The 23502-nt window shown below is 39.9% G+C and overlaps 1 protein-coding gene and 1 long non-coding RNA gene across 5 annotated transcripts; one reads left to right on the top strand and one right to left on the bottom strand.

Annotated features, from left to right (window-relative positions):
• Positions 1-5117: 5117 nt before the first annotated feature.
• Positions 5118-17303, bottom strand: LOC115907946. Its single transcript, XR_004061081.1, has 4 exons — positions 17112-17303; positions 14351-14481; positions 5950-6084; positions 5118-5337 (listed from the first exon to the last, which is right to left on the bottom strand). It is a non-coding gene; the product is annotated as an uncharacterized LOC115907946 (long non-coding RNA).
• Positions 17304-17395: 92 nt separating this feature from the next.
• CNEP1R1 (CTD nuclear envelope phosphatase 1 regulatory subunit 1) lies at positions 17396-23501 on the top strand. 4 transcript variants are annotated; one of them, XR_004061068.1, is made up of 7 exons: positions 17413-17688; positions 19666-19737; positions 21112-21185; positions 21517-21626; positions 21762-21816; positions 22085-22186; positions 23402-23501. XR_004061068.1 is itself a non-coding variant. In XM_030955857.1 (6 exons), the coding sequence occupies exons 1-6, from the start codon at positions 17484-17486 to the stop codon at positions 22124-22126; spliced, it is 378 nt and encodes a 125-aa protein (XP_030811717.1). In that variant the 5' UTR covers positions 17396-17483; the 3' UTR covers positions 22127-23370. The 4 variants fall into 4 exon arrangements, 2 of the variants coding, with proteins under 2 accessions (XP_030811717.1, XP_030811716.1); XR_004061067.1 differs by lacking the exon at positions 23402-23501 and adding an exon at positions 22613-23370; XM_030955857.1 differs by lacking the exon at positions 23402-23501 and having other exon boundaries at positions 17396-17508; positions 22085-23370.
• The last annotated feature ends 1 nt before the right edge of the window (position 23502 follows it).

The following is a 23502-nucleotide window of genomic DNA, read 5'->3' as shown; positions in this document are numbered from 1 at the left end:
AGTAGGAAGTTTACAACACACAAATGAGCCCCAAAGAAAGGATAAGAACCTTAGGCTCACACCATTTATTCAGCCCACAAACCAAGAAAAACCAAGCACACGTGAAAATTTCTTAACACAAGAGGAAACAGCATCCTGCCTGGTACCCACAGAACACTCTCATCGTTAGTAAAACTCATTAAAACAAAAAAGCAAACTAAAAACACAATAAAGAACTTATACTCAACCCTATGTAGCACAGGTAACTAAAAAAAAAGTTAGAGAAAGAATGCAGAATTACAAAACGCTTAAAAGAACAGTATCTAAAGGCATTAAAATAATTAATCACCAAGCTTCCGTCATCATGCACTCAGACAGTGCAAGATGATGGAAACTTGATGATTAATTATTTTAATCATCAGTGCACTCAGACTAAAGCAGCAGTCCTCATCACTCAGGCAACCAGTATTTGTATTTTTCAACACATCTGTTGCAAAGCCTGTTAAGACAGTTTACTGCTGCCTTACCACAGTCTCTCAGTCATGCTCTGCAGCTGGAAAACATGAGAAATCACCTTCATAAACCAGTAACTCTTCTTTCTCAATCCCACGGCTCATGTGAGTGTTTGAGGGTGACTGAGCTGACAGGATCAGCTCACCCACAGCCCACCCAGGATTCATTCTGTGCCTGGGCACTACAAGGCACAGAAACAGCTAAACCAACTGTGCTGAGGTTTTACATGCAGCTTTGCAACAAGCATAAGCAAATCTGAAGTAACTGAAGCTTTCTTTCACAGCTTGCAGATTACTTTGGACAAATATATCATGAAGACATTCTTACCTGCAGCAGGGTCCTTCTCCTGGCACTGCAGCAGCAGGCAGCCTTCAAGGTGCTGTGGGAGAGCTGACCACTCCTGGCACAACGCTCACCTGCCTGTCACTAGCTGCCAGCTGGTGAAGCAATGGGATAAAAGAAAAGACAGGCAAAGGGAGCAGTGCACTTTCCTCCCCAGTCTGCAGTGGGTAGAGAGCATGCCACCTGCATTTTGTCCATGGAAATGAAAGGCAAAGTGAGGGCACTGGTTCCTCCCTCTTGGTTGGGTTGCAGCAGCTACAAGGCTCCCTGTGTCACTTTGATCTGCTCCAGCAGGAGACCAGCTTCAGATGCCTCCTTGCCCTCCACGACTGGTGCTCCATTCCCAGGCTCTCGGTGCAGGGCTAGCAGTGAGAGCTGTTTTCCTCCTTGGCAGCTCTGGCCACAAAGGTGCAGCACAGCCGCTAGCTGGGGAAACGGGCAGCCTCCCACTCCCTTCACTCCTTGTCCTGCCTCTGCCATGGCAGGTGCATGGCACCAGGGCAAGCATCAGGCTGAGATGCAGCCAGGATGTTGGTACACTGCACAAAGGTTCTGTGCTCCAAAATACACATTTTAAACAAGGAAGTTACTTTCTCCTGCCCTGGTTACTCAAACTTCACCAGGCCTCTGCAGCCGGCCTACAGTTCAACAACATTTTCATTTAGTCCACATATAATATTTGAGTTCAAAAGCAGGTCAGTATAGCACTGGTGCTTAAAAAATATTTTAAATACAAGTTTTCTGTCAGAAAAGTAAATCCAGCTAAAGATGTAAGAGGGCAAGATGAGAAATACAGTGCCTTTAAAATATATCACCACATGAGACCTGAGGAAGTGGAAATCAACGGCAGTGCTGGCGATATGAAGAAAGTCAATAATTCAAGCACTCTGGGCAATATTTTGGCCTTAACTACAGATGAAAGTTATCATTCCTCTTTCTACTTGATCACTGGAGCAGGGTTCTGTTTAAAATCTCACCTGATATGTTTTCTTTTGGTAAAACACAATGTAGGCCTCAAGTGACTCCTGCTCAGCTAAGCAGTTCGGAAAACAAACAGCAGATTGATCAAAGGATGTGTTGAGAACAATTTTCTGCCCTCAGCAGCCCTCCTGTGGGGCCTGATGCTGGTCAAACATGGGGTTTGTTCCCATCCTCAGGTGCAACAGAGGTTTGAGCACAGACAATGGAGACAGTTCGTGCTCTCCACCCTGGCCTCAGCCAGGCAGCTGCTTCACACAGCCCACATTCCACATGGCCGCCAGCTCTGAGGGGAGCAGAGGCACCTCAGGAAGCTCCCAGGTGACTCAAGAATGAGCAGCAAAAGCACCCAAGTGGGAATTGGATCTCTCCACTTGGCTCTCCACAAGCAGGGCTCTAAGGTGGCTTGTGCTGGAGGAGGTGCTCCTGTGCTGGGCAGTGCTGTGTGCCCACCTTCCTCACACCGTGCTGGGCACTGCTGTGTGCCCGCCTCCCTCACACCGTGCTGGGCAGTGCTGTGTGCCCACCTCCTGTGCTGGGCAGTGCTGTGTGCCCACCTCCCTCACACCGTGCCTCAACCACTGCGGCACTTCTTCCCTGAGGGAAGCACTGCCAGCTCTTCCAACGTGCAGTAGGACTTAGGAACTGTCCACGGCTCCGTTTACCTTTTCTTTCTCTTTATTCACCTCTACAGTGCTTCATATTTTCTTCTTCCACACTTCCCAGCACTGTGAATGTTTAAGGACCACTGGCCTTTTTAACCGATTTTAAAAGAATATACCTCATCCAAACACCTAATTGAAGGAAAACCAAGCATTTTTATTTGCCCAATACTGATGAAGACCATTTGTGAGAATCTGAAAACAGAAGGACAATGAAAGAGGTACATATGCTGCTCAGAAGTGTTCTCAGAAAAATAAATTACAATTCACTTAGATGGTAACATTCTGCAAGGCTTGGGTTTGTTTGTTTGGCTTGGTTGGTTTGCGTAGGTTTTTTTCCTGTATTTAAGTCTCTGAAGTTTCAAACATGATTTCCTTTGTGCACCGGTGTGCTGAATTTAGTTTTACGCTAATTTCGTGTTAAAAACACTAACTTTAATCTAATTCACTTGAAAAGTAAGCATCCACAGGAGGGCTCCACTTGTGTCCAAATGCAGGTATAAACTGGTTTTGCGTTTTTTAGCTCCCTTAAATTTCCTGTTCATATGTGAAAGCAGAGGCCCAAGCTGACTCCTAAAATGGCAATGTATTATTCCTTTTCCCTTTTACACGTTTCATTTCTTCACAGTGCAGCTGTGCACATTTTTCACTCTGTTTCCTTGGGATACTTGGTTTTAGCACCTTCCTCAGGACACAGAGGGATTAGTGTTTGCCAAGGTGCCACTCAGAGCTGGAGGCCACTGCAGGGCCAGCAGGGCCTGATCAATCCCTGTGTGCCAGAGCAGCATCTCAACTGCCCACTCCCTGCCTCTGGAAAGAGAAATTCTACACCATGACAGCTAACTCTTTAGCAAAGTTCACCTCAAACCCTCAACCTCAAGTGTTAAAAAAGAAAAGCCCTTAAATGATACAAGTTATTACATTTAATCCCTTCGGGGGAAGTGGGGAATGATTTTGTGATTAAGGACCTACTGTGGGGCTCAAGAGAATTAGTTCAATTCCAGACTCTGAAACAAGCTTCCAGGTTCCCCTGGGAAAGTCTATGCAATCTCCTATCTCACATGGACACCAGCAGGGCAATTTGTAAGTGTGTGCAGCCCTCAGACATTGTAGTACCAACAGCTAAATAAATTCATAGCTAGGAGTTAGGTGAGGTTCAATAATTTTGAGGGCTAGTTACCTATTCAATGACAGCACTACCATTACACTATCACTTACCACAAATCATTCTTAAGAATTGGTATTACATTCTTGAAAAATAGTGAGCTACATTATTACTTACTCCTGGGCTGACAGGTAGTTCCTAAGGGTTTAGTTAATGTATTAATGAAAATGATGAATGAATGAAAAAAGCTGCAAGATAAAAATAAATTGGCAGGTCTTACAGAAAGACACCACTTAGTTCTCAAGCACAGGACTATTTTCTATGGTTTGAACTGCAGAGCAATTTTGTTCCATTAAGATTTATAGCTGGTATTGTTTCTTGGCAAACAAACAAAAAAAAAGAACTGATCTAATTCTTAGAATGAATAAATTTAATAATGAAAACTCATCTGACAATGAGTTGTGATAGAGAAAATCCAGCAAGCACTATCAGAAAAACATAATACTGAAGTCACTGTGTAGTCACCTTCTAGACAGTGAAGTGCTGCACTACACAATGCACTGTGATGACATCAGCCAATCTTTCTTGCAAAAAGAACAAAATTTAATTACTCTGAAATACTGATAAGAACACATACTAGTCATGTTCTTTGCTATTCACTACCAGTGGAAATTTTCTCCTACTATAATGAAAAGCAGCTGTCTCACACCAGAAATATAAAGCAAAAGGTACTTCACATTTTTAAAGACATGGCAATAATTTTAAAATTTCACTCATTTCTGCAAAGTTACTGTGCCTATTATGGTTGCAGGTAATGATGTATTTAATGCATTACAAAAGTTACTTTCAGTAACTAGACATATACTTCACATACTTCTAAACTATTTTCTATGTGAGAACAATTGTCTCTCAGAAGTTGGAAAAATCCATATAAAACTTCAAGAACAGCATTGCTGGCATGTTTGTTTATGTTCAAACTATAAGCCATATTTTAAACTTAATGTTAAATATTTTGGCAGAGCATCTGCCATTTATTTTACATGTATTAAGTCCAAGCATACTTGGTATTTTTGTGGAATGGATGTTAAAAATGTTTAAATCTGATATTTGATTGGAATGTATGTAACTACAAATTAAGGCAGTTCTTCACATTATTTTACTTCACTGCTTTTCTAATTATAATTATTTCAATTTTTTTCTTTAATTTTCCCACTGTTATAGTTTCAACTTATAATAGAAGTTAAAGCAGTTGAAAATTAAAAATATCCAATCGCAAGCAAATTCCACATTCAGAAGACTGCTATAAAATCGCTTCAAACTGTCAGTTAACAGACCAGCAATTCACACCAACAATTCTTGGGCAGTGTCTTCACCTTCATCTCTAATGTAAAATGCAGAAATGACTCAGGGACTTTCCATGAATTAAGAGAAATTCCATCCTACCCAACATGCAGAGAAAGCCAGGCCTGATGAGACCTGACCATTCCAATCTGAATAGTGTGAAGAATTTCAAACACAAGCTGAAGCTGGTGGCAACTGTGTAAAACACACAACTTTATTCTGTGACTCTTTACAATTTGAATTTAAAATCACAAAGGCGCAGCAGTGACATTCATGAGCATTTGTTTTAAAGGAAAAGCCTTCTTAAATTTTTCATTTCTCGCAGGTGACAGAGGGTGTGATGGTGGTTACAGAACTTCAACATTCTCAGTGTCTTCTTAGCTCCCCATTGGTGCTGCACTGGTTTAACATGAATGGCTGTGACAAAAAACAACAAACACGGTAAGGCAGTCGTACTTTCTGTATTTGATCATCCTCCCCACATCTGCTTACATCTAAAAATCAATCCCCTCTTTCATCAGTGAAAGGTTAATTGCCACCTTAATGTTTCATTTTATTGTATTATCAAACCTAATGATTTGATATACACTTTTGTGTGTTCTATGTCCTTATGGTGTCCCACACTGAAAGGGAAAGAATCAGGCAGTTGTATAGATGCCCATGGCTGGATAGGAATGAGATAGGAATGACAGAAGTCAGAGGGACCACAAAATCTCACAAAGTTTTATTTTGGCATGAAAAACTGGTTATTTAGTCCCTTCTAGCATAAACACACGGTGGTGAGTTTTTGAGTAAGGGGTAGGGATGGGAAGAAGGGAGGGAAGGAAGGAATTATTTTCCATATAGAAACAGTACTTTTCAGGCTGATATGGCTGCTGTTTTCACTATTTAAATGAAAATTCCTTTAAATCATTATTTAAATGATTTAAGTTCTCAAGCTAGAGTAGATGTGTAGTTGTCAGCATCAGGTTCTAAGCAGAAATGATTTACAGTTATTAAACCAAACAGCTACAGGTCTTTGTCACTCACCTGGTGGTAAAAGGGCAGGTGTCCCTCCAAGCTGTGGCCATTCTGCAGGTTGATAGGAAGAACATCCCAGAAGTCCAAACCTTTTAAGAGGTGCTAAAAGAAGAGGTCGAGGGTTTTCCTTTGCATCTGAGAGTCCTGTTTGGAAATAGTTTTTGTGTTTTGTTGTGAACTGCTTTAAAACAAACAGTAAAATCCACCTTTGTTGGTACAGGACACTCCTTTAACTGTGAAGGTCTAAAACCACCAGGCTTAAGCAATGCCTGAAAACAGGTAACTGAAAGAAGATACAGCAATGTGCAGCCAAAGCCATGGCACCACAGCCCAGGAGCTACAAACGCCTTGGCCTCTCTCATTCAGTGCCCTACTTTAAAAGATGTACAGGCACTGAGCTACCAGTCCCATAGGTATTAACAACAGAGCACACTGACCTCAGTGTTACTAATCATAGCATGAGCACACTACAAAGTCAAACTCTCTGATATTAATGTTAGTCTGCACACAAGTTAAAACAAACTGACAAATGAAGTGCAATTGGTATGAAAAGTTAAAGCCAGATTTTATTTTGTGACAAACAGATGTCATCTGAGGCTGGTTCTAAGCAAGGATTTAATCCATGACTATAATGTAGGTCACTAGTTTTGACAGAGTTTGTGCCTGGTATTCATCCAAGGAATCAGACTCAGCACATCAATAGCTGTCAAGAGGTACATGTAGTTTCTTTTTACACCAGTGTTTAATAAAAGAAAATAATCCAATTAAGCAGATGTCACAATATTTTTCTGCTGACTTCCCCATAACTTTCAATCATTAAAGCAGTATTTAATTTACAACAAAACACTATAATTCTATGCATCCAAGAATATTCATGTTTAAAACCTGAACCGCCCTCACCGTTTCTGCTGCCCTTCTGGTTTCCCCATGAGCTTCAGTAACTCAAAAGAATTGCAACCAACTTGGTAACTAAAAAAGAAAGCTTTGTGGAATGGGAAAAGTTCACAACAGGGGAGGGAAAAAAGCATTCTAAAATAGCCAGGTGTTCACCTCAACCCATACCAACTTCAAACAGATGCAAGGACAGTAGCTGAATCTGATTTCAGACTAAGGACATTAAAGATGAGTTTAATGTTCTTATGCTTTTATAATGTTAGAACGAATTCATTTTTAGATAAAGAATAGTATACTCCCCTACTCTCCGATTCTTTCACATAAAATTTGCTCTGAAAATAGCATGGCTGAGTTCCACTCTTTCAACTATTATTTGATCACTGCCAAATATTTGCAAGTTCAGATTTTTCCACATCTCACCCATCTACTTGATTGCAGTTCATGTAGTATCTACTATGTTTTGTTCTACTTCTATGACTAAATGTACTGTGCCAAGGGATCAAGTCAGTCACAGAAAGAGAACGAATTACTTTGAAATATGAAGCTGAAACTTCATATTTCAAAGTGCTGGAAGAAGAGCCCCTGACAGCCTTTCACCCAAGTCAAGGTTTAAGCTCAGGAAAGGATGACTAGCCTAAGACAGCAGTACTGCTTGGCAGCTGAGGAGGTGAAGGTGGGTCCAAGGTGTGGATGGCAGTGCCTGTCCATGGCTTCACATCCTCATGAGATTGTCTTCCACTTCAGGTGAAGGATGAGTTTGTTCAATAAGTCTGAGTCTAAATAAACAGAAGTGGTGAGCAACTCTTCAAAAGAAACTAGGAAGACGAGTAGAAGCCTGTGAGAATCTCACAATCCTCTTATCACAAGGGCATCAAAGAATTTTCTGTAGAGCAGTTCTACAGACAAAATGACACCAACATTCCAAGTCTAACTCTTGTTAAACCAAGAACTGCATTTTATTTTGATGGATATCACTAACTTAAATGCATTTCTGTGTACAGTGCTATTACAACTTAAATCCTCAACAGCATTAGCATATGATCAAACACTTTCCAACCGTAACCTGTGAGAGAGCAATTCCCCTTAGGGACGTGTATATTTCCTTAGAACATGTCTAATTTTGTGAAGAATATCTGCACATACTGCAGGGTGCACATGCCCATTAATAGACATGCCAGCATTTTATACACAAACTTTTTATCTCTAGTGCCTGTCAATTATTTACAGATCATTTCTTATGTATAAGCAAGCTTAAATCAGATTTAAAAGTTGCTCAAAGTTATATTTCAGAGGGAAAAAAATGAATACCTTCAATTATCTGGTAGTTGCAGGGTCACTTACTGGGTTCAACTCCAACCAATCCAAGTATTTTCCTGCTTCTAATAGAAATAAGTCTCATGTCCAGAGGCACACTGCACATCTCACAGCTCCCATGCTAGGCAGTCACCTACCAGATCAGCTGGCTTGTGTGAGGCCCTGGTACACTCAGCAGATCTGTTCCCAAGAGCTTTGACTATGAGAGCCAGTGCATCCTGCACAGGTACCTCATGATGTGCTACAGATATCAGAGATGGCTTTATCAAACTGGTGTTTTCATCGACTTTGCAGCTCTCCAGACAGATAGAAAAATACAGCTGTTGAGTCTGTGCAATATAACAGAGTGAGATGTTTAAAGCTCAGTATTGACCCAGCCCTCCTGTAGCTGCAGAGGTTAGTTTTGATTTAGAACCAGTATATGACCTCTATTTGAAATATAAATGAAAAGCTGTAAGTTCTCCTTCCCCCTGTCAAATCATTATTGGTCAGTTTTAACTTTAGATCATGACCAAGATAAAGACTCCCAATTCTACACAAAGTCTTTCACAAACATCTCCACCAAAACCAATAGGATTTGTACAGATATTATCTTAATTTCAGAATATTTTTAACTGAAGAACAGGGCAGTTACTTTTGCTCCAGGAGAAATTGCATTTTTGTTACTGTGTTGCTGATACATGGAAATATGTGAAATTTGTAAATTTACAATAAAAAGTTCTGAAACAAATAGAGATAAATCTTAAAAAGCATTTTTATTTAGTTACATAGAATCAACACAAGAAACTGAAATTATAATTAGGCAATTACTATATAAGTTCCTATAATTTAATTATTATATGTGAGTCTGTTAAGTGCATTTTATGCCACGTAAGCAGCAATCCAGGACAGACATTGAATCACTACATGTATTATGCATTATTAGAAATTAATTCAGTGAACTATTTCAAAGCTGTCTCATTTTAACTAGGTCAAATTCTGTTACCCAGAAGTGCAATGAATCTGTGTTTAAAATTTAAAGGCGTTGAAAGAAATTTAAACTGCAGTTCTGAATGGAGAATATTTTAAGCAACGTCTCTCAAACAACTTAAACTTTCTCTAGATAGAATAATGAAGTCTGATTACAGGGCAAGAGGAAAATGCTACGTTGAGCTGTTCAAGAATACAAAACAGTCATTTAACTTAGTGGAGTGCAGATGTGAGATCTGACTTATGTGAGGTATGTTATTTTCACCTCATGTTCAGGTTCCTCTACGTGATTGCCCATAATTCTAGAATAATCCCCTGAAAAAAAGAGAAGTTGGTTATATCAAACTAAAAGTCTGTGTCGCTGTTTCTCATTGCTGTGCTGTTGCCACCTTGTATGTACCAGAAGCCATAAGTGCCAAGTCCAATGCTGAGCTCTGAGAAATCCACAGAACAATGTGTTCTTTGATCAGAAACACCTTCTACAAAAATGGGAGGTATCTGTGATCTCTATTTTAAGCTATGCAGAAAAGAAAGTATTTGTTACAGTAGGAAGCTGTAATATAGATCAGAAGAAGATTTTTAGTTAATGATTCCTGCTTGATCACATTTTAGTGCTAGAGTGAAAAATTATTAAAATTTGTATTTATAATCTGATTTTATTTCATCATTCTAGCATACTGAGAAATATGCAGCCGAAAAGAATATTGTCTATTATGAACTATTACACTGACATTACTGTAATTTTGTTAGTAGCCTGGTTTTTTGAAAAAATACTGAAGATAGCTCAAAACATAAGACTAGCAATACATATGTTCTGAGGACAGATGCTGAATGTTAACCTTTAAGACTTTTACTGATAACTTGATTTTAGTCATTTAACTTGGAAGATTACATTTCTTAGCAATGTAAAGAGATGAAAGTCACAAGTTCCATTTGCTTCACCAACAAAAAATGTTTGTTCACACTGATCCTGAAATTACGAGTGGAGCAGTAGATAGTCAAGGAAGAACTAATTTTTTAATATTGAAATACACCTACTTTTTTAAGCAGTTCTAAAAGTGCCTCATATACATAACAAAACCACATATTTGGTTTAAAACAACTGAAAACAAATTAATTTCTCAGCTTTGCTATTTAATTGTTTTAAAAAAATTATAAGTCCATTTACAACCTGCTCCAATGATCCCACATGATTGTTGCATTTCAGACACATTAACCAACCCAGCTGCAGCAGCTGTAGTTCTGTCTGGATTCCTGTGCCTAAACATTTCAATAGATCACTAAACTGTGATAGTAGCAGAGAATTTCTAACTCTTGTTTGAAGAGATTATGTACTGCTACACATGTGCAACATTTCATGAACCAGAAGAGAAAATCTCTGATGCAGTTCCAGTCATATCACTATCAGAAGGACATACATCAAATTTGGAAGTCAGTGAGAAGGAAGGGAATTAAATATTGCAAAAGATGTTGCCTAGATGCATAAGAAATTTTAAAACTAACTAGAAGTTTTAAGGTGATCCAGAAACATTAAATAGGCATGATCTTCAAACATTATCTACATATTTGCAGGGTCACATTTCTGAACTGGGTTTCACCTACCTTTGTAATTACCATCTCTGCAACAGAATTAGCTAAACCCTTTAACAGAAATCTACTTTTCCTCCTTGCTGGTGGCAGCTATGACAGTCAGAAGGTGTCTGATTCTTTCTGCATCTGTTGGTAAAACTGCTTCTCTCTACAATCACCCCTGGTGTAGTCATCTGCAACCAACTGGAAAATCAATTAAGGAGCAGCACAGACTGCAAAACTGTACTAGAATGTCACCAAGTTTCACTACTTTACTGCTTAACAATGCTGCTAAAAATGATAAAAACAATTCCTTAAAGCAAGGGGTTTCACCCCCCCTTTTCATTTCCCCTGAGTATATTTCTTAGACATGTAAAAAATGCTAAGAACATGGCTGCTCAAATTGGGCTGCAAACATCTCAGAATTATTCTACTGAGAGCAGCCCACTAATCTATTCCAATCCACAGAATAAATTTTTTGTAGGATTCTCACCTGAACTGTCTTCCATTTTGATGCTGGGACTCAAATCTCACTCCAAGGGAAGGCAGTGGGACTAGGAAAAGCCACCAGACTACAGCCAGACACTAGAGACTAAACAGGAACGTTTTTCACCTGTGTTAACAAAACATCTTTCCTAAATACTTTTAAAGCCATGTTGAAAAAATACCCCCAACAGACGTACACCAGTGGAGTCCTCAGAAATGAGCTTGCTTGCCTATCTCTAACAGAAGCCACCTTCCAATTTTTTTGAGATCTGCAAAATCTACACACAGAATACCAAAGACCAAAAGTACAAGCATATTTATACAGTTGTATTCAGGCAATATTTGCATAATGAATCTACATCACTACTTGGTTAAGCTACTATTATTATTAGATACTATTAAATATAATTATTTGCTTAAGTTTCTGTCACCTTGATTTAAAGGTACAGTGCATTTTGTAAAGATTTCTACTAGAAAAGGTAAGAATACGAATTTAGGTATATGTTACCAGAAAAGACTTTTAAAAGCTAGACTAGTCCAAAGTGTTAAATAGATAAAATAAGCATATTTTATAGATTTTCACACTACATTTGTTTTGTAAAGAGTGCCATATCAACTAGAACTGATATACTATTTTTCCTTCACCACTCTTCATTAACAAACTCTAGGGAGATGTGAAGAGGTCAGATTTCTTTGGGTTTGCCTAAATTACTGAATGCCTGGTAACACAGAGCAGCTCAGTCAGCTCCTCCTGACAGTGCTTAAATAAAACCTAAAGTACATGGACATCACAACAGTCATGGCAAAAATTTGCAGCCACAGTGGGACATTTTAATCCAAACTTTCTGCTTACACAAGATGCTTCTAAAGCTTTTGCTACATCCACCTTCCCCTTAAGTAAAGAGGTATTGAAAAGTGTCAAGCAAGTGCCTTCATTAAGCATCAGCAGCTAGAAGTGACTTCTGCATTAAGGGAATAGAAATTTAGCAGAATAAACACGCTCTTTGCATTCCAGCTGGTCCTCAGAGATCAGAGGGGCTGGGTGTGACCAGGCTTGATTTCTGATTAGAATCAATTGAGCACTCCAGGTCTGGTTGAATGCAATAAGAACTTCCATGATTACAGGTTCATAAATAGTACAGTTATTGAAGCAACAGGAAAGTGGGTTCAGGATTGCCAGTTATAAGGGCATTAACAATGGATTTTGTTTTATAAAGGTACTGATAACCTGAGTACAAATAATTAAATATAAAGAATCCATTTAAATTCTGTGTTTATATAGAAACAGTGTTTTTCCTCAGAAGATGATTAACCAAAAACCTCAAGAGAAATTATCTCCCACTTCTCTGGTATAGCTGCAATACTACAGAGAGAAAAGCAAGAAAAGTTTACTTAACAGAGAGATTGCCATGTTATTTCAGGATATGCCCTTCTGGAAACAGGTGTAGGGTGGAGCTATGTGAGCAAAAAGCTATAATCAGATTTGTGTTCTTGTGGTTAGTTTGTTTGTTTTTCATAAGAAGCACTTATTAGGCTGGAAGGAATCCTTGTTATGCAAAAGTAGTATCAACTTTAACCCTACAGGACAAGCAGACAATTGAATGCAAACAACCCTCACAGCAGCTGCTGTGAATAGGATCTCAAGCTGAACAAACAAATGCCCAAAGTAATGGCTGGAAACAACAAGAAATACAGCAAGAAATACAGCATATCCTGGCAAGCCAGCAGTGTACATGGCTCATCATTTTAAAAGCCAACAAACCTCCTACTCCTGTGTCTGGCACAAAGCAGGCTGTGAGCAGAGCAGCTCAAACAAGGGATTGGATGCCAGCTCTCAGAAGCTGCCTCAGGAATGCAGCTGTTTCAGCAGCACAACCTGTCCCACTGTGCCCTGCACCCATCACAGCTGCTGAGAACACCTCAGGGCTGCCCCACTGAGAGGTGGCAGCTGCCAGCCAGGAAGGGAGATGGGGACATAACCATGGGGAATGCCCAGACACACAGGAACAGTGGCCCCATCACCTCTCAAGGTTTGCCTGCCCACAGCACAGATTCCACACCACTACCTCCAAAAGAAATGAAACAAATCCAGCTTCCAGTCTTGGCTTCTCTGCATTGTTAGTAACAAACAGTTTGGTTTTCCTATGAGTCTTGCTGTGGTCTAATGTTTTTGGCATAAATCTAAGATTTCAAAGAAAAATGTCCTTGTTCTAAACACTTAGCTTTCAACCTGAGAGTCAGTAAAAGAAGACAATGTTGTCACTCTATTATCATACCAGGAGTGACATTTGAAAGAGTAAAGCAGCCTTGAAAACAAGGCAAAATCAGGTGAATACATCTGTTCCCTGACAGCTTTCAGAAAACCAAATACAATGTGTAGGAGAACATGGGGATTAAGAGGCTGAGAAGACTCTACTGGGGAATTAAATGGGAAGGACTAGAAAATTGAGAAGCTGAATACATATGGTTCAAGACTGAGCAAGAATCCATATCCTATTTTTAAAAAGTGGCAAAAAAGTGAACAAAAAGTTGACGAGGGAGTTTCTTGTGCTAAGTATAAGTAAATTTGGCAGAAAATAAATTCCCTTGCATTCCAGCAGATTCTCAGTTATCAGAGGGCTGGGGGTGGCTGGGCCTAATTTCTGAGTAAAAGCCAATCCAGCACAGTAAGTAAATGCAGAGCCAGTTCAGCACTACAAGTTCAGCCACAGTCCATAAGAACTATCACAGCCTCATTCACAAATAGCAAATTATTGAAGCAGCAGAAATGCAGATTCTTATTGGATTGCTGGATTTGATTTCTTGCTCAGAAACTGATGTGCCTCTAGTGTTACAGCTGTGTAAAGAACAATAAGCTAAATAAGAGATTAAGTTATCCTGAATAAAAGAAGCCTGTCTTCTGAAGTGTTAGATGGAATATGATGGTGAAGTTTTACCACACCTGCTGTAAGTACCCCAAATGATAAAAAATGTCATTCCAGTTGCAGAAAAAGAGCAGAGGAATACAAATTAGCTTTAGCGTCTACCAAAATGCAAACCATTTACAGCATCTCAAGACATAACTTACCATGTTCAATGTGGCAGAATAAGTTTCATAGTACACTTCTAAGAAGTGAAAACGAATCTTCTATTATATCAAGCCACACACACAAAATCCATATTTCTACATTATACTTACATTGTGTAGAGATGATCCTCTGGACTTCGTTCAGATGTCTAACAAAAGGCATTCTCTCTTCTACAGAATATGCATCAATTTGATGAAGCTCATCGTCCAGGATAAACTTTAAAATATTTTCTATAGGCCGGCTAAAAAAAAAAAAAAAAAAAAAAAAAATGTTATGGAATTTTCTGATCAGATTTTTTTTGTTGTCTAAACCAAGAAGTCCCGAGTATGGATCCTCCTATAGAAAAACCCCAGCAGTACTGTAGATAAATAAAAGACTCCACAGGGAAAATAAGATAGGATGAAGAAAAAAAGGACAGTCTCTTGATAAGATTTAAGCTTTAAGCTTCCAAAATCTACTCAAGAAAGGAATATGAAGCATGTAAACACTATCACTATATCACTAAATATAAGTTAGGATTATACTCTTCAAACTTACTACAGTAAACAGATTTATAAAAATACAGGTTTAGTAAATGCAAAAAGACTGAATATGTAACAGTCTTCAACATTACCACAGAATCTCTGAAGTAACATGTTGCCTCAAGGGGGAGGGATTGTTCAGAGGAAAATGATTATGAGAAAGGATATGTAGACTCAAAAGTGCAGACGGCTGGAAAAGCAAACTAAGAAACAAGTGACCCATCCTAATTATCTCTGATAGCAGATGCTGCCAACAGATGCTCTCACATTATGCTCCAAGTACAGCTGTGAGAATCAGAAATAGGCACCAAAGATGCTAAACTCAGAAAGATGCATTCCTTACACCTCCAAAAGAGATACTTGAGACAGCACTTGAAACTGACAAAGCATGGTTCTCCAACCACCTCTGCCTTGTGAAGCAATCCAAGTGTACACCCAGCCCTTTTGCTTAGGCTGCTCATTTTCAGGCTTCACAGGTATTGGCAGAAAAAGATATCAAGGTTACTAGCAGATGCACTAACCCTAAGAAACAGTTTATTTAAGTCATAGCTGTAGTGTGATGACAGTTACATTGCCTTGCCTCATTTATCTTGGCTAGTCAACAGAGTTGTACTGTAGACAGTAAAAGCTATTTCAGGGAAAAGAAAAAAACCCAAAACATTTTTAACAATCCAAGAAGTTTTACATTAGAAACAATCAAGGAATTATAATTTACTTAGGTATAGCAAGGGTTATAGATCTTGGAATTTTTTCCCTGATGTAGGTTCAGCCTCTGAGTGTCACAAATCATTGAGGTTTGAATAAAAAACAGCTTTATGATATCTGTATCTGTTCAGATATAAACCTAATAGCTGGAGCAAGGTAAAAGACCAGAGGAGATCTGCACATCAGCAAGCTCACACAAATATAAATAGCTTAATGCAAATAACAACTTTCTGATCCTTTCGGGATGCTGGAAATTCCAAGGGCTATGCAGAGAACTCACTTTTTCAGAGCAGCATCCAGTTTCCCGGGGTCTGATTAATTTAAGGTTCTACAAACTGCAAGAGTACAGTTGTAGAAAGGAAGAAAACATCTCCTTCCCATACTCCAGTCTTTGATTCATTGAAACTCCAGTGCTAATATCTGCTATAGTCTTTGTCAACAGTCAGTAAAAACACCACTGAGGTGCTCTGCCTTTCCACATGGAAGACATAATTCCAACTACCACCAGTGCTGTGTTTCTTCTGGTTTTTTCACTGGCAAAATTGGTATAAACTAACCAGGCAAAACTATAATAGGCTGGACTCAAACACTCTTAAGAAAATAATAGGCCATCATTTACATTCAGTGAGCCATCACCAAAGCAAAAGTAACGTATGAATTTCTAGAATACAATTTTTTTTGTAATTATGCTTTTGTAATTATGCTTAAACCGATGAGAGCAAAATTACTGTAAATCATATTTTCATGATTTTCTGTTCAGGAAACAGGAGAGAAATTAGACCACATCCCAACCTCGAGAGCACTGCAGCGCCTCTGCTTTAAGCAACACAAAATGCTTACTGGACTACAAATGCAATCCAGGCTCCAGTACCAGTCAGCTGAAAACAGATGGCAGTGCAGAGAGCCCGGCTCCCGGGAGAACTCACTAATCGAGTCACTCAGTAACTCAGAAAGCTTTCATTTAGCAAACAGACCAGTTCAGTTACCTCTGTGGCCCAGCTGGGCTAGCAGCAGGCAGGGCTGTGGGATCATGATGGCTGATCCCTGAGGTCCCATGGGACACTTACGACCGGCAAAGAAACCCAACCCTTCAGCGCTACTTTTGGCTGACTATTATCTCGGCAGTTGCCATCCAGTTCGCGACTGCTGCCGCTGGAGCACAGCCGGGCCTGGGCTGGCAGCACAGCTGGGCCGCCACCGCTGCTGCTGTCCCAGTTACAAACCCCGTCCCCCTGGGGCCACACCGCTCCTGCAGCAACAAACGCAGGGGATGGGGGTGAGGGGTGATGTGTGGAAGCACCTCACAGCCCTTCTGATAGAGACACAGGCCCATACCCAGAGACACATGGTCTTTGTGCCCCAGCGCCGTCCTCCTGCACAGAAACCCTGATCAATTGAATTGCCTGTGTAGGATTTTCAGCCTACTGCTCGGGCCTGTAGCTGCATTAGCTTTGCCTGGCCCTACTGAGGAGTCTTGCTGCACCGGTTATCAAAAACAGCCTTTAAATCTGTGCACTGCAGTGGCTCTCACAAGCGCCTGGGCAAGCAGCCTGGGCGAGCAGCCTGGCCGTGCCGGAGCGCTGGCTGGTGACTGCGAGTGGGGGGAATGTAGAAAAGCCCCAAATGAACAAGTGTAGAGGTTGACCTGTGCTGTCTTGAAGGAAGATTATTGTATCTTCTTTTCTAGCTTTTATTTTCTGCCGAGACACGTATATTGAACAGCCGTCTCAAGTGTTGTGAGGATGTCAGTAGGCGCAGGAAAGGAAAAAACGGCGACGCCGCTGTTTAATAAATAAAGTTCAACACAGCTGCTCGACAACATCCCCACAGCCGGCCGAGCCGCGCCCCTTCGCTGCCGGTAGCCAATGCGAGGCGCGCTTGCTGCGGGCGGCGCGGCGGGCGAGTAGCGCGGGGCGTTGTTGCGGGGCCGGGCCGGCGGGGCGGTGCGCGGGGCCGCGGGGAACGGCCCGTGCTCGGTGCTCCGCCCGGTGCGCGCCGCTCCGCCCGCCCGCCCGCCATGAACTCCCTGGACCAGGCTGAGGGTGAGTGCGGCCGCTCGGAGCGAGCCCGGAGCTGCTTCTTCGGCGCGCCGGGAGCTGCCGGCTCTGCGCCCAGGCTGCCCGAGCGCGCTGCCCCGTCCCTGCGGAGCGGGACGAAGCGGCCGCGGGAGGCCTCGGCTCCCTCTGCACCGCGCTCCCGGCGCTCCTCCTCGGCCCAGACAGGCGAGCTAGGGCGGGGTTCCGGGGCCTCTTCGGCGTCCCGCGCTCGGGGCGGGCTGTGCTGCTCCCCGGAGAGCAGCGCCCGCGGGAGGGCCTATGCTGAGGGCTGCTGCCTGCCCCGGGAGGAGGGAGTGCCCGCGGTTCCCTTTCGGTGCCGCTGCTCGGTTGCAGCTGAGGAAAATCCTCTTGGGCTCTGGGAGCTCCTTGTCCGCTGCCGGCTTTTTGCGGGAGACGCGTTTCTTACAGCTCTAGAGCCCCACTAGGCGTTGCACTGATGCGGGGCTCCTTTCGCCTTTGAAGAACGCGATCTCAAGTAGCCCGTTCTTGCCTGAAGACACTTGATGGTTTGGCTTACCAGTTCTTTGAAGTTACAGCTTACTGAATGTCAAAACCCTGAAAGAAGTTTTCAGTGTCCAAAGACTGGTTGAGATTTTTTAAATGGCCCAGTGTTTCACAATTAGCAGGTGTTTTGTAGCTGGCACCAGAAGTAGGCAATGTCCACAGAAACCGATAGTCCGGCGTTGTCAGGGCTTTGTTGCTACGCTTGTGCAATCTGAGGGATCCCAAAGTGTGCCCTGCTACTCACAGCTGCCAAAGGAATCAACTCAGAGAAGGTTCTTAGAATCTGCATAGCTGAAAATAAGTTAAAACTTCCGTTTTCTTTTTTCTGAAAAAGTTTTTTCATATTTTCTTTCAGTGGTGGCTGCATTATGTGAGTGTTTTCTCGAGAGCTTTGTTGTCAATAGCCTGTTTTTATGCCTTCAGGGTGCTGTTTCTCAAATAGCAGGTTTTTGTGTGATGCCTTGTGTTCCCCCTCTCGCTTCAGTGACTAGTTGGAGGGGTTTGTGCTAGTCAGGGAAAAGTTAATTAGCTGCAATTGCCGGCGGTGGTTTAACTTCCCCAGAAGGGATGTGGAGGCCTGGCCATTAACTTCCGTCTTCTTGGCAGTAATTAAGACTAGTTAGCTGTTCTGTGGCTGAAGTCAAGGTACTGTAATCTTCCCCCATAAATTCACCTGCAAAGCACTTAGGAATAAATTCACAGTGTAGAAAACTGCTTTCATAGTGATCATAATAGATTTATTTATTCCAAGCTTATTCTTTAATTGCTTTATTGAGATAACTAATATAGCAATAGTTGGAAGTTAAGTTCCACATTGATGCTGACAGATACTTTAGCTGAAAGTTAAGATGATCCTAATTAAAACTTTACTTCAGGTAGAATTCTAGCTTTAACTGGAATGTTATCAAATATTGACCTTGTTGAAAGGCAGTGTAAATCTAACCTGGACTTAAAGTGAAACAGCTCCTTGGAGACAATTAGGAGTATCAACTTGAAATGGATTTAACAGCAATTTCAGCGGAAAGACCATGGGAGAACGATGACAATAAGAAGGAAGATCTATTTTTAAGGAATATTGATTGGAATAAGATCATTGGAGCAGTGTTTGCTGTGGGATTTTTTGCGTATGTGTGTATATATATATATCATGACACTCAAAGTCTCTACAATACAAAGTCATCAAGGCCACACTGCTACAATAACCCCTTGAACAGTGGCAAATGGCCAACTTTTTAAATTGCCATTATATTGATAGTAGAACGTAATGGTTTCCTAATATATTTAGTACTTCAAAATGTGGTACTTTTTTTTGTTTTGTTTTGAGAGGCAATTTAAGTTACTATAAGTCTAAGTCACTATTTCTAAAGATGTCTGAAATAGTGTGATTTCTCAGCTGTATTGATTTCTCTTTTTGTAAGTGGGAATGGTTTTTGCTTTTAGATTAACTCCACCACTGTACTTCTTACTTGGAGTAAAGCTACTATGACTGGACTTCTGCTGCATATAAAGGATCATTGCATTGGTTTTCTCTGCCTGTTTAAGAGCTGGGTGTACATGGGGGAATTCTTTTTATCTTCTACTTTAAAATATGACTAAATAGATGAAGATCTAATTATGCTTGATATACATCTTTCCCAGATCTCAAAGCTTTTGAAAGAAGACTTACTGAATACATTGCATGCTTGCAACCAGCTACAGGACGTTGGAGAAGTAAGTTTGGTGTTCCAAGGAATAAATAGGAGTCTGTCTTTCAAGCTTGTTAGATTTACCAGTGTTTATCCTTTATTTAAGTTTACCCAAAGAAAAATTTTTATTTATACTTGCTTTAAAATTTGTGGCATGTATTCAAACACTCTGCAGCAAGTTCATACAGGATAATACACTAATATTTTAGCCAGAGTTAGGAAAATGAAGTTAAGAATTGAATGGCTCAAGGCTGAATTATTCTGGAAATATCTCAAACAATAAGTTGTGTTAGTTTCTGTTTTATTCTGTTTTTATTATGTTACTGAAGTTTTTTTCTTCAAGACTCAGACTTCCCAGACTGTTGCCACACTTACTCAAACAAAATATGATTAGGTGAGATAGTCCATATAAAATTGATGGTGAAAAAGTTACAGCAGTGTGCCATAAAGGCAGCTTTGTTATAACAGGAAGGTTTGAAGGAGGGGGGAAGGCAGAAAATTCCACAGATATGCTGCCAGCTTTGGGATCAGTGGTCTGTGGTAGAAACACACAACTTTGTTTTGTTTTTTGGGTTTGTTTTTTTTGTTTGTGTTTTTTTGTTTTGAGCCTCTGCTGAAGTTTTTCTATTCAAAGAATACAGACTTTTTAGAACACATAAAATAGTATATTTTCTTCTGAGAGGTCAATTTTGAATGAAGGGATTGAAAGAATGACTACTTAGAAAGCAAAACCAAACACCACTAGCACCACCCAAACCCCCTTGTTTCAGAGCAAACAGATATTTATATGTAGTTCTGCTGAGTTTGTGCACACCTGCTTTAGGAATGCATTTGGCTTCCAAAATTGCTATTTTCTGTCAGTTATAATTAAAAAAATATACTGGAAAGTTTTAAGCATATTTAAATGAGGTTTGCATAACTAGTATTGTATTCAGTGGCTCATGTTTTTTCCCAAATTGCTTGTTTCATAATTCACATAAAAGAGGAACTTTCTATTTTAATTATAATGGGGTGTGTGACCAATGTTAACTTTTCTTCCTGTTATACTGAAAAGAAAGTATTTATGTGATGTAGAGAAGAAGCTCTATGCTTTTGATTGATCTTTTTCAACTTCCTTTTGAAAAGATAACTTTGGTTCTTTCAAAGGACCGGGATGTTTTTACTTGACAGAATTTATATTTTCAGATGTACTTGTTCTGTCCAGGAACTTTGTATAGATTCCTTAGGGTTTCACAAATTAGAAGTTTCTTTGCATATTTTCATTTCTGCTTCCAATTAAGAGCTTTTCCTCTCAGAAGTGAGCAAAGAACTAAGTGTTTAAGAGTTGCTGCTGAAAAATAAATGCATTTAATTTTGAGTGAGATATACTGTTTATGACTCTCATTCTTTTCTTCATCAGTGATTTTGATAGTGGTGTCAGTCTGCACAGCAACTGGGGCTTGGAACTGGTTAATAGACCCAGAGACACAAAAGGTAAGGTCAGGCTAATGCCAAATGTGCTGTGTTCCATAGCTTGGTGCTGCAGTCAGGTGGTGTATTGAAAACTGAAAGGCTGAACACATTCTCACATGAAACTGGGAGGTGATTTTTAGTAAAGCTATCAAGCTGTCTGGAGTTGTTGTGGAATGTGTCCTGGGACAATGCCTGCCAAAACACTGTACCCTGAATGCTTATCTAAAGAATTGTTCACAAGTACTTGGAAATAGCTGGGAGCAGTATTTTATTTTTAGTTAAGGGATCTAGGCAGTGACTTTCTCTGTGTTTTAGAAAGTATGCAGTTGAACTAACCTGATTTCTTTCCTAGGTATCATTTTTCACGTCACTTTGGAATCACCCATTTTTCACAATTAGCTGTATTACCCTAATAGGCTTGTTCTTTGCTGGAATACATAAAAGAGTGGTGGCACCATCAATGTATCCTTTGATAATGTTTGTCACGTTAAAAGTGTAGTTCCTGCAGTTGTTGGAGCCTGTGCTAATACTGCTTTTTTAGTTTTTGCTTACTGTGTGTACAAGTGTTGGTTGCTTTCCTTGACACAATCCATGCAGTATAGCAGCCCGATGCCGAACTGTTTTGGCAGAATATAATATGTCCTGTGATGATGTAAGTGTTACTGCTTCATTGCCTAAACCTTCTTTGTTAAAAGAAAAAAAGGAAATAATTCAAAAAGACACATAGTCTGTTTTTCTGAACAGCATTTGTATATACCTCAGCAAATTCTGTGTGTCTGTAAAACTATAATGTGGAATACTTAGTATTGTTTTGTGTGTGTGTTGTTTTAAACTCTCCCTGTAACATTGAACTTGAAGCTTAATTGTTGGGTTCAACTTCCAGGATTTAAACTTTATTTATTTTGTTTTCTGTCTTGCAGACTGGAAAATTAATTTTGAAACCTAGGCCTCATGTTCAATAAGGGCTGTCTTCCTTCATTTTTTTTCCACTGCCATGGAAACCAAAAATGACCTATTTTAAGGTAGTATGACAGCAAAAAAATCAAATGGGACTGGTTGTCACTGCCTGGGAGTAAAAGTCTTAACACAGTTGACAGTGAAAGTGTGCAATATTACTTTCTTGAATATTTATCCAAATTCTTTGTTATCACATTATCAGTGCTTTTGCTACTTCTGATTACCTCTTTTTCAGTATTAGTGTCACTTTTTTACTTCAGCTAGAACAGAACATACAGGTGAAGTATGTTAATCGGCAATGAAGTTGAACTTGAAAATGAAACCTCATTTGTGTTACGTGTCTTTCTAAGCTATTGTAAATAGCAGATCGATGCCAATCTTGAGGAAAAAAAGAAATATCTGGTGTATGGATTTTCTTGTTCTCATGAGGAGTATTGAAAGGAACGTTTGCCATTCTCCTGATGTTTTATTAGCACACTTCCTCATTACAGCTGTCCTTGTCTCCTGGTCACTCTTTTGGAACTGGTTTAAAGGCTCGCAGGAAGACTGACTGTTTGTGCCGGAGAAAACTGGTCTTACTGTTAAAGAACTTCGCAAATATATCAAGGATTACATTTGTCAAGTTGTGTATATAGTGCACCAGCCACTTTCCTTGTGGTCATACATAGTTCCTTGTTTGATCTGGTTCAAAACACTTATTTTAAGATTTTAATTTTTTAAAATTGTCTTAAATATGCTTGTATCTTCCCAGTTGTAAGGTTGTACTGTATCTAAATCCACCTGACCATTCTGAGTGGATTTTTATGCTTTGATAGTCAGAATATGAAACTGGTATTGCAAATGTATAACATCAGATTTGGTGAAGAAAATCTAAAGAGTGCCACAATAAAATAACAAAATTTGTTATTCAGAGTGTTAACAAGCAGGTGTGGATGATATATGCATAAAGTGTAACTTTTGAATAGCTAAAATTGTCAAGTTTTAAGAGTTTAAGTTGTTCAAGGTGCCTTTTTAAATGTTTTGAACTCTTTAAATTGACTCTAACTGCAAAGCTCTTGCAACTTCAGTAACCCCTACTACAGGGTAGACTGGCTTTTAAAGGCAGCCTATTGATGTAACTTTGTCCGTTGAAACTTTAAGAATTGTCTTCTGGATTTTTTTCCAGCAAGTCTTCTGCCCATCCATTATTTTTAACTGCTGTATATTTTGTAGGTAAATGTGTATAAAATAAAATCTTTGTATAAACAGGTGTTATCTTCTTTTGTACTGTACAAATACAGATCTCCACTGAACACAGAAGAACTTCAGAAAATTTATAGCTGCACTCTGTAACTTTCATACCGGACCAACATTTCCTGTATTTGATGTGGGTCTTATAATC

Source organism: Camarhynchus parvulus, chromosome 11, assembly GCF_901933205.1.
Source record: "Camarhynchus parvulus chromosome 11, STF_HiC, whole genome shotgun sequence".
Taxonomy (NCBI): Eukaryota; Metazoa; Chordata; class Aves; order Passeriformes; family Thraupidae; genus Camarhynchus; species Camarhynchus parvulus.
Note: the sequence above shows the minus strand (reverse complement) of the source record. Positions and strands in the feature narration are given on the sequence as shown.

Excerpts from the sequence above, each read along its gene's own strand:
- CNEP1R1 (XM_030955856.1), top strand. The coding sequence starts at position 17,484 with ATGAACTCCCTGGACCAGGCTGAGGGTGAGTGCGGCCGCTCGGAGCGA. Across the intron at positions 17,689-19,665 it reads CTCCTCCTCGGCCCAGACAG|ATCTCAAAGCTTTTGAAAGA; the intron begins GCGAGCTAGGGC and ends CATCTTTCCCAG. Across the intron at positions 19,738-21,111 it reads AGCTACAGGACGTTGGAGAA|TGATTTTGATAGTGGTGTCA; the intron begins GTAAGTTTGGTG and ends TTTCTTCATCAG.